The 10,000-nt window shown below is 37.3% G+C and overlaps 1 protein-coding gene across 2 annotated transcripts in view; it reads left to right on the top strand.

Annotated features, from left to right (window-relative positions):
* mgat4a (alpha-1,3-mannosyl-glycoprotein 4-beta-N-acetylglucosaminyltransferase A) overlaps positions 1 to 10,000 on the top strand; it is an 80,449-nt gene that overhangs the window by 45,257 nt on the left and 25,192 nt on the right. For both annotated transcript variants that reach the window (XM_063213687.1, XM_063213686.1), the window contains exon 5: positions 4,947 to 5,080. In XM_063213687.1, the coding sequence (XP_063069757.1) occupies positions 4,947 to 5,080 (134 nt within the window). The remainder of the gene's footprint in view (positions 1 to 4,946; positions 5,081 to 10,000) is intronic.

Genomic DNA, 10,000 nt, shown 5'->3' with positions numbered 1-10,000 from the left:
AAGTGAGGGATATAAATGCAGCGCTGTACTTCTCCCTCGATTACAGGAAGAACTTTTGCTGAATCAACTGACGTAAGTCTTTCCCAGTTTAGTGTGATTGCGAGATAACTGGTGCCACAATGCGAAGGCAAACGTAGGGTTGCCATTCGTCCCCTGAAATGAATCGCCCTGTAGCCTATTTGGCGGTTAAATCATGCGTTCTGTATTGGGGACGCATGTCGGTAAGGGACGCGCTTTGTAGGGCATTTTCGCGAATTACTAAAAATAGACATGTCAGCCACATATCAACTGTAAAATGTTAACTATGTCAGCGCGACCAAGATGAGCATCCTGTCTTGAAGTTCTCTCTCCCTCCCTCCTCCCTCCTCATGCACCTTCCCTGTGTCTGTCTGATGGCTAGAATAGAAGCACCTCCGTCATTCTCATTGCTCATTGGCAACTCCGATGCATAAAAGATAGAAACTTAAGGTAATGCATGCGCGTGGCTTCTTAAATGCACATCAGCACATCTACAAATAGTTTTAGTTCTTTCGTTAGCTCTCCCTTCTTGTCCCCAATGCAAGCGTTACTTTTATTCCCTTCTGTGCATGACAATTAGCATTAGAAATAATGGCGAAAATGGTATGGCTCTCACAAAAAATATTTTTTTAAAAATGGGCGTTTATGGCTCTCTCCACCAAAAAGGTTCCCGACCCCTGCCGTAGTATAATGGGTAGAGAGTCGGACGGAGTTGCAGGTTTGATCCTTACCCTTACCAATCCCTTCCTTCGTCCATGCCAGAAGTGCACTTGAGCTAGGCACCGACATTGAGAATATAATACTAATAGAATACTAATTATTTGCAGATTTCCCCCAATAAAATACAAAATATATGAATTAGAATCGCAAAACGTCGAATGCAATGAATTATCACCCAAATGCACTTAGAGAACTTAGAACAATAATGGATGAGAAGGACTTGGTAGACATATGGAGATTAAAGAACCCCAAATCGCAACGGTATACATGGAGAAGGCAGAATCAGGCCAGCCGAATAGATTATTTTCTTATCTCCTTTTCACTGGTAGCTAAAGTTAAACGAGTGATGATTGAAGATAAGTTCAGATCAGATCACCAACTAATTTCCCTGAATCTTGAAATGACAGAATTTCCCAGAGGTAGAGGGTACTGGAAATTCAACCAAAAGTTGCTTGAAGATCAGACCTTTGTAGAGAAAACATCAACTTTTATCAAGGATTTTTTTTCCTATAATATAGGTACGGCTAACCCGCATATTGTTTGGGAGGCCTTTAAATGTGCCTTTAGAGGTCATACAATTGAGATGGCTTCGTACAGGAAAAAATGTTCTAAAACAATGGAACAGGATTTAAAAACAGAAATTGAAGTCTTGACCGAGTTGGTGGAGAAACAAGACACTACCCAGGACACTCTTGATAAACTTGAGCAAAAACAAAAAGAATTTGAACAGTTAATCCAGGAAAGGTCTAACATTTCTTACTATAAATACAAAGCACAGTGGATGGAAATGGGAGAGAGATGTAACAAGTTTTTCCTAACCTTACAAAGAAGGAACAGTTCAAAAAAGAATATACAAAGATTAATAATGAATGATGGGAAAATACTAATTACACCAGATGAAATTATGAATGAAATAGAAAAATATTATACACAACTTTATACAGAGGATATTCATGAAGAGTGTGATGAAAACATATTGTTCCCTAGCAAACATGCAAAGTTAAGAGGTCCAAAAACAATCCTGTGAGGGCCTAATAACAGAGGATGAGCTTTATACATCAATAATGTCCTTTAAAAAAGGGAAAACACCTGGCCTAGATGGCCTTCCCATTGAAGTTTATCAGGTATTTTAAGAAAAGTTTAGACAATCGATAAGAGGTTTTTTAAGTTGTTCATATGTTCAAGGTATTCTCCCAAGAACACAAAGAGAGAGTGCGATTTCTTTATTGCTAAAGCAAGATCCCAGTGGAAAGTGTAAAGATCCTGTTCACCTAAAGAATTGGAGACCACTGACTCTTCAGGGCTATGACTCAAAGATCTTAGCCAAGTGTATAGCAACAAGGATCAAAAAGGTTCTACCAGCACTGATACATCATGATCAAACCGGATTCCTTGAAGGCAGAAATATATCTAGTAGCATTAGGCAGCTATTGGAGATAATAGAGCATTATGAAACCAAGGAAAAGGATGGACTTATATTTGTTGCTGATTTTGAGAAGGCTTTTGATAAAGTATATTGGACTTTTCTCACTAGATGCTTACAATATTTTGGTTTTGGGGATTCCTTTATAACTTGGGTAAAAGTCATGTATAGGGGAGCTTCCAGTACAGTTATTGATAATGGTTACCTGTCAAAACCAATTAAATTAGAGAGGGGAGTGAAACAAGGCTGTCCTCTTTCTCCATATTTGTTTATTTTAGCCATTGAAATATTGGCAGAAAGAGTACGCTCAAACGAAAAAATTAGAGGATTGGGACTAAATGGCATAGACTCGAAAATAATAATGTATGCGGATGACACAACATTTATGATCAAACCAAACACACAATCCTTGGAAAATCTCATAGACGATTTGGACCACTTTACCAAATTATCTGGTTTGAAACCCAATTATGAAAAATGTCACATTATGAGACTGGGTTCACTCAAACATACAAACTTTACCCTTCCATGCAAAATGCCAGTGAAATGGACAGATGGTGGCATCAATGTTTTAGGAATCCACATACCAGAGACTGTGAAGGAAATATCAACATTGAACTTCAACATCAAATTAAAACGGCTCAGCAAAATACTACAACCTTGGCAGGGAAATAAACTGACGATATTTGGCAAAACAACACTTGTAAATACACTGGTTGTGTCCCAGTTTACATATCTAATGCTCTCTCTTCCAACACCTGCTGAATCATTCTATAAGGAATATGAACAACAAATATTTAAATTTATATGGAATGGAAAGAAGGATAAAATTAAACGCACATACTTCTATAATGATTACAACGTAGGAGGCACAAAACTGCTAAACTTAAAAATTATGAATTTATCCATTAAGGCATCTCTTATCCCAAAACTTTATTTCAACAAGGAATGGTTTTCTAGTAGACTGTTGGGAATGGTCCATCCTATGTTTAAAAAAAACCTATTCCCCTTTATTCAAATTCATTCATCACAATTTTTTACAATGAAGGATATTTTTTCCAAACTCTCATCTTTCTTGACTGAAGCGTTGCAAAGCTGGCTCCACTTTCAATTTCACCCACCAGAAATAAACGAGGACATACTGCAACAGATTCTATGGCTCAACTCCAACATAATGCTGAAAGGCAGAACAATTTTCTTAGAACATATGTTTTCGAAAGGAATAGTGTTCTTCAACGACATTGTGGAGAAAGGTGAAATATTATCATATGAACAGATAAAACAAAAATATGGTGATATTGGCACACTGCATCAGTATAATCAGCTTATAGGATCAATACCTCGAATATGGAAAAGGAAAATAAAAAGCCTCTCTTTCACACAATGGGTTTGCAGGCCCCATATGAAAATGAGTAAGTGGATCACAAAAACAAAAATAAATAAAGAGATGTATAATTTCAATCTGGTAAACAGCAAATTCATAGATATCCCTTATAAATTTATGAACTACTGGGAACGGCTGGTGGATATCCCAATACCATGGACATATGTATTCAAAACACTTTACAAAACAACGCTTGACAATAAAATTAGATATTTCCAATATAAATTGTTTTACAAGTTTGTGGAAACAAAAAAAATGTTGCATGTGTGGGAAATTGAACCATCTCCTAACTGTCGATTCTGTCAAGAAGAGGAGGAGACAGTGGAACATCTCTTTTGGTACTGTGCAACCTCTGGGATGTTTTGGATTCAGGTTGAAAATTGGTTGTCAGTATATGACATCAAACTACAAACAGATCTGTATATGGTACTTTTTGGTAACCTAGCGGTGACAGAAAGAATACAAAATATAATAATTTTACTGGGGAAAATGTTTATTTTTGGTTCGAAATGCAAAAATAGCGTAAATATCAAAAGGTTTATAAGTTATGTTAAATTATATTGTAAAATTGAATGTGGGATGACATATGGAGCTCATAATGCAATGTATAGAAAACGATGGATTAAACTTATAGAAGGGGGAACATTGGGAAAACTGGGGTGAAGATGGACAAATAATAAACTAGCCTAAAATTAAAACTCTAAAAGATATAGTTGCTAGAAATCCCTTTATTTTTATTTGTATATCTCCTTTTTTACTTTTCAGTACTATTGTATTATTTTTTATTATCTATTTTTACTTTTGTTTATTATGGCCTTTGTAAGATTAACCTGATGTTTAATAACAGGTTGGAGCTATGTTATTATGTAATATTATTTTGAAGTGAAAGAAATACATAGAATTAAAAAGGAGAAATACAAAGTTAAAAAAAAAAAAAAAAAAAAGGTCCTCCATTAGGGGGGGGGGGGGTGGATGGGTTTAGATTAAAAAAAAATAAAAAAAATAATAATAATTAAGACATGATCAGTCTATGATTGTAATGGTAGGTGTATTCTAACATGGAGAGACAGAATACACCTACCATTACAATCATAGACTGATCATGTCTTAATTATTAATGGGCAAACCAGCTCGGTAGACCCGAGTTAGTTCTCCCAACATCTGTTGTAAGCATCCTATTGCAACAGCTGGGGACAATACAAATGTCTGAAAACACTGGTGTTTAACAAGCTCTGAGTACACCAATCTGCTCCCAGTTTGTGTGTTCGGAAACCCAGACTTTAGTACCCGTTCTATTGCACTTTCCCGGGCCGGAGGTCGGGTTTCCTGACTACTGAGTTTCATGAGACTCATAAGTGTACCGTGATGTTTGTTGCTTTTGTCTGTCTGTCTGTTCTGCAGTGTCCATGGTGATGGGCATCCCCACGGTGAAGAGGGAGGTGAAGTCCTACCTGGCCGAGACGCTGCGCTCGCTCATCGACAAGCTCACGCCCGAGGAAAAGCTCGACTGCGTCATCATCGTCTTCGTCGGAGAGGTGTGTGTGCGTGCGTGTGTGTGCGTGTGTGCGCGTGTGTGCGCGTGTGTGCGCGTGTGTGTGCGTGTGTGCGCGTGCGTGGCTTATGTGTGTACAATAGGATCTCACAGATTTCTGAGAAATGAACACAGACCGTTGTGACACAAAATCTGTGACAATGTTAAGGATTTTGCAAAAAAAATCTGTGATGGGGTCACGGAAGTGCTTTCAGTGGTGGCCCCACGGAAGTGCTTTCTCTATATTTCCAAAACCAATGTTTTAGCCGATCAACCAAGTGGAAAAGGTCTTTCTCAAAAACTTTTCTTTACTGACAGGTTAGGGATTGTTTTGGTCTGGGCACAACATAAATTGCTATAAGGCGATCTGAGCATGCGCGCGTGAGCAAGTGAGCAGGTGATGTCGTGTGGCAAACTTTATCAAATTATGGGAGAATTATAATACCTCTGATGGATTAACTTCAGCATTTAAGAAAGGACAATTTTCGATTTGCTTTGGACTGTTTTCTAAAGACTTTAACTGCTTTCAACGGATTATTTTCGTCCTGGAGTGTCCCCTTCATGTCTGATGGCGTGTGACGCAGCAAAGACGCCGGGATCTTCAAACAGGAGAGCTGAACCAACATACTACAAAGATTAAATAAGAACTGTTTCCGATTTATTTTGAACTGTTTTGAAAAAAGACACAAAGCGCTTTCCAAGAAGTAGCCTACTTTAGTCCTGGAGTTCTCCCCTTATGTTTGATGGCGTGTGACGCAGCAAAGACGCCGGGATTTTCAAACAGGAGAGCTGAACCACCAAACAAACGCCCAAATTCAGAACTAGAAAGCAGCCCTGAGACCTCCTTTTCACGTTCAACTTGGCCAAAAGAAATGTTCGAGATGGAGGATGTTCTGAATGAAATACGTGACAAGCTGAAAAAACTTGACAAACTGGACTCAATGGCAGAAGACATCAAAGATTTAAAAGAAACTGTTTACGCAAACGGAATATCGCTGGAGCAGACACGCAAGGACCTCGAATCGGTGAAAGGAGAAGTGAAAAATGTGCAGAAATCTGTTCGAGATGTTACGAGGGAAAATCTACAACTGAAGGAGAGACTACTGGAAATGACGGCACGCTCAATGCAGGACAACCTGATCTTCAGCGGCATCTCCGAGGAGAAGGATGAGAATGTGGAAACAGTACTTAAGACGTTCTTTTCAAAGGAGCTGGGCATCAACACGGAGATTGCCCAACAAGTTGGTTTCCTTAGAATCCACAGACTTCGACCAGCAAAGCCCAAGAAACGTTCCGATTCCATTATGACTACAGGAGAGCAGAGCAAAGAAAAGCCCAAACCCCGAGCGATCATCGCCTGTTTTGCGCAGCACGCACACAAGGAGATGGTCTTTGCGCGGGGGCCAATGCTCAAAGGGAAACCTTACGGTATTAACCAGCAGTATCCCGTGGAAATCGTGGACAGACGAAAAGCACTGCTTCCAGTTTACAAGGAGGAAAAGAAGAACAAAAAAGAAAAGGGGCCGGGTAAGACTTGTTGCTGATAAACTCTACATTGACAATGAATTATACAAAGATGCAACAATTACACCATGGCTCTATCTACTAGACGCAGTTGAATGAATGGCCTACTGCGCGTCAATTCAACTGATATTGTTCTCCCAAATGAAATTGAGCTTTTTTGTTGAATGCCCATGACAATGCCTACTTTGATCTTTTAATAGGGTAGGGGTTATGTTAACTTTTTTGTTTTTGTGTTTTGTGTTTGTGTGTGCATACGTACTATTTAGTCTCCATAATAATGCCGCAAATAAAATGAATAGGCCTACAGAAGTTGCAGAAGATGTATATCTCCTTGTAAAAACCCATGAGTTTTGAATCCCTGTGTATTGCCAGTTATAACTGTAATGGACTGGCTAATTATGTCAAAAGAATAGAGATATTTACTTGGTTAAAGGAGAAAAAAGAACTGGATATAATCTGTCTACAAGAGTGCCATTCTACCTATGATGATGAAGAGAAATGGAAACGAGAGTGGGAGGGGACTATTTACTTTAATCATGGAGCAAGAAATCAAAAAGGGGTTATGGTTCTGTTTAAAAAACATCTTGACTTTTGTGTTAATAAAATAGAGCGGGATGTGGAGGGTCGTATTATTATTTTAGAAGTAGAAATTGGAAGTAAATGCTTTTGTTTAGTTAATATATATGCTCCAAATGACAATGATCCCATGTTCTTCAATAATCTGTATAACATGATTCAGAATTATGAAATACCTGTAATTCAAACCGGGGACCACAATGTTGTTATTGAGCCCTACAAAGACAGGGCAGGAGAGGGTGGTGACATTCACGCACAAAAAAGGCATGCACTTATATCTTTGATGGCAGCAATGGATCTTGTTGATGTTTGGAGATTGAAGAATCCAGATCTTGTTAGATATACTTGGCGAAGGAACACCTCTGCAAGCAGGATTGATTTCTTTCTGATTTCATTTTCTCTTATAGCAAAAGTTACTCAAGTGGCAATATCTGAAAGATTTAGATCTGACCACCATCTTATTGTACTAAAAATTAATTTTACAGATAATGATAGAGGTAAAGGTTATTGGAAATTGAATCAATCATTGTTGGAAGATGGGAATTTCATTAATAAGACGAAACTGTTTATTTCAGATTTTTTCCATTTTAACTCTGGTTCAGCAAATCCACATAGTGTATGGGATGCATTTAAATGTGCTTTTCGGGGGCATGCCATAAAATGTTCTTCTTGGAAACACAAGCAAAATTGTAAGAAAGAAAAAACTCTGTTGAATGAGGTGCAAAACATTAAAAATCATGTAGACGCAAACAGATCTGATTTCCTTGACCAAGACCTTCTACTGCTAGATGATAAAGAAAAAGAATTACAAAGGTTTTATCAGGAGAAAATAAAAGGAATCATCTATAGAAATAAGGCAACGTGGATGGAGCAGGGTGAAAAGTGCAGTAAGTACTTTTTACAACTTCAAAAAAGGAATTTTTCCAGAAAAAATATAACTAAAATTTTGAAGGACGATGGAACAAATATCATTTCAGCAAGTGGCATATTGAATACATTAATGGAATACTATAATGGGATATTTAATGAAGAAACCACAACGGCAGATAATATTTCACTAACTGAGCACATGAAAAGGTTTTCATACCCAACACTCACTAAGGACCAACAAAAGCTGTGTGAAGGTCTTATCACAGAAGAAGAATTATATGAAGCCATTTGCTCTTTTCAAAATGGGAAAACACCTGGTTTAGATGGAATACCAGTGGAGTGGTATAAAACATTTTTCACAGAAATTAAAGTGCCTTTGTTGACATGTTTTAACTATTCCCTTGAAATGGGTTACCAATCAAACTCCCAGAGAGAAGGTTTAATTTCCCTTCTTTTGAAACATGAGGCTGAAGGCAAGGAAAAAGATCCTGTGGAGTTAAAAAATTGGAGGCCAATAACACTGTTGTGTTGTGATGCACGTATCTTGGCCAAATGTTTAGCACTCAGGCTTAAAAAAGTAATTCAGAACTTAATTCACCCAGATCAAACGGGTTTTCTGAAAGATCGCTTCATAGGCGACAATATCAGACGTTTACTTGAAGTAATGGATTATTATGAAAAAGAAAATTTGCCTGGTCTAATTTTTATAGCTGATTTTCAGAAGGCATTCGACACAATTAGCTGGAATTTCATATATCAATGTTTGAAGACATATAATTTTGGTGCCAACTTTATCAAATGGATCCATGTGTTGTACCAAAATCCTTGCAGTAGGATAATTAACAATGGGCACATTTCAAAGCCAATTACATTATCCAAAGGAGTGAGGCAAGGTTGCCCTCTCTCAGCGTATTTGTTTATTCTTGCAATTGAAATACTGGCTATAAGAATAAGAAATAATCCAAACATTACAGGCTTAGAAATTAATGGATTAGAATCAAGATGCTCTTTCTATGCAGATGACGCTTCCTTTTACATAAAACCAGATACTTTTTCTTTAGATTCTCTTATTACAGAATTGGATTCCTTTGCCGTTTTATCTGGATTAAAACCAAATTATGATAAATGCTCCATCCTCAGAATAGGATCTTTCAAAGGTATGAGACATAATCTGTGTAAAGTGCCTATTCAGTATACAGATGGACCTGTTAACCTTTTGGGAATACATATACCAGTAGAGACAAAGCTCCTTGTAAAGACCAATTTTGAGTTAAAGCTCCAGAAAATGAATAAAATTCTTCAGGCCTGGAGAGGAAATTATCTTTCGATTTATGGAAAAATAACAGTGATTAATTCATTGATACTTTCACAATTTACATATTTATTACAAGCGTTACCATCTCCTGATGGAGTGTTTATGAAAACATATGAAAAAATAATTTTTAATTTTATTTGGAATGGTAAGACTGATAAAATAAAGCGTTCCTATGTCTATAATACACGTGAGAATGGTGGTCTAGGACTGAAGAATCTTGCAACACTGGATACAACCCTAAAAGGGGCATGGGTTCAACGACTGTACAAAAATCGACACTGGTTTACATTTAGATTACTCTTAGCCCAAGGTGGTACATCATTGGGAAAAATGTTGCCCTTTTTTCAACTAAATCAAGATTCAAAAACATTGTGTGACGTTTTCCCTAAGCTGTCCCCCTTTTACAGAAATTGTCTTTCCTTATGGTGTCACTATCAGTTTTCTAAGCCAAGTAATACCTCAGAGATCAAGCAACAGATTCTGTGGTTGAATTCAAACATTAATATAGACAAAAAACCTGTATATTGACAATCTTTTTTAGACAATAATGTAGTTTTTGTGAATGATGTACTCAATGAAAATGGAGAATTTCATACATATGAATCTTTTGTTTCAATGTATGGGGATTTTTGTCTAAAA

The sequence above is a fragment of the Engraulis encrasicolus genome, chromosome 13 (assembly GCF_034702125.1).
Source record: "Engraulis encrasicolus isolate BLACKSEA-1 chromosome 13, IST_EnEncr_1.0, whole genome shotgun sequence".
Taxonomy (NCBI): domain Eukaryota; kingdom Metazoa; phylum Chordata; class Actinopteri; order Clupeiformes; family Engraulidae; genus Engraulis; species Engraulis encrasicolus.
This window is presented reverse-complemented; position numbering and strand designations above follow the sequence as displayed.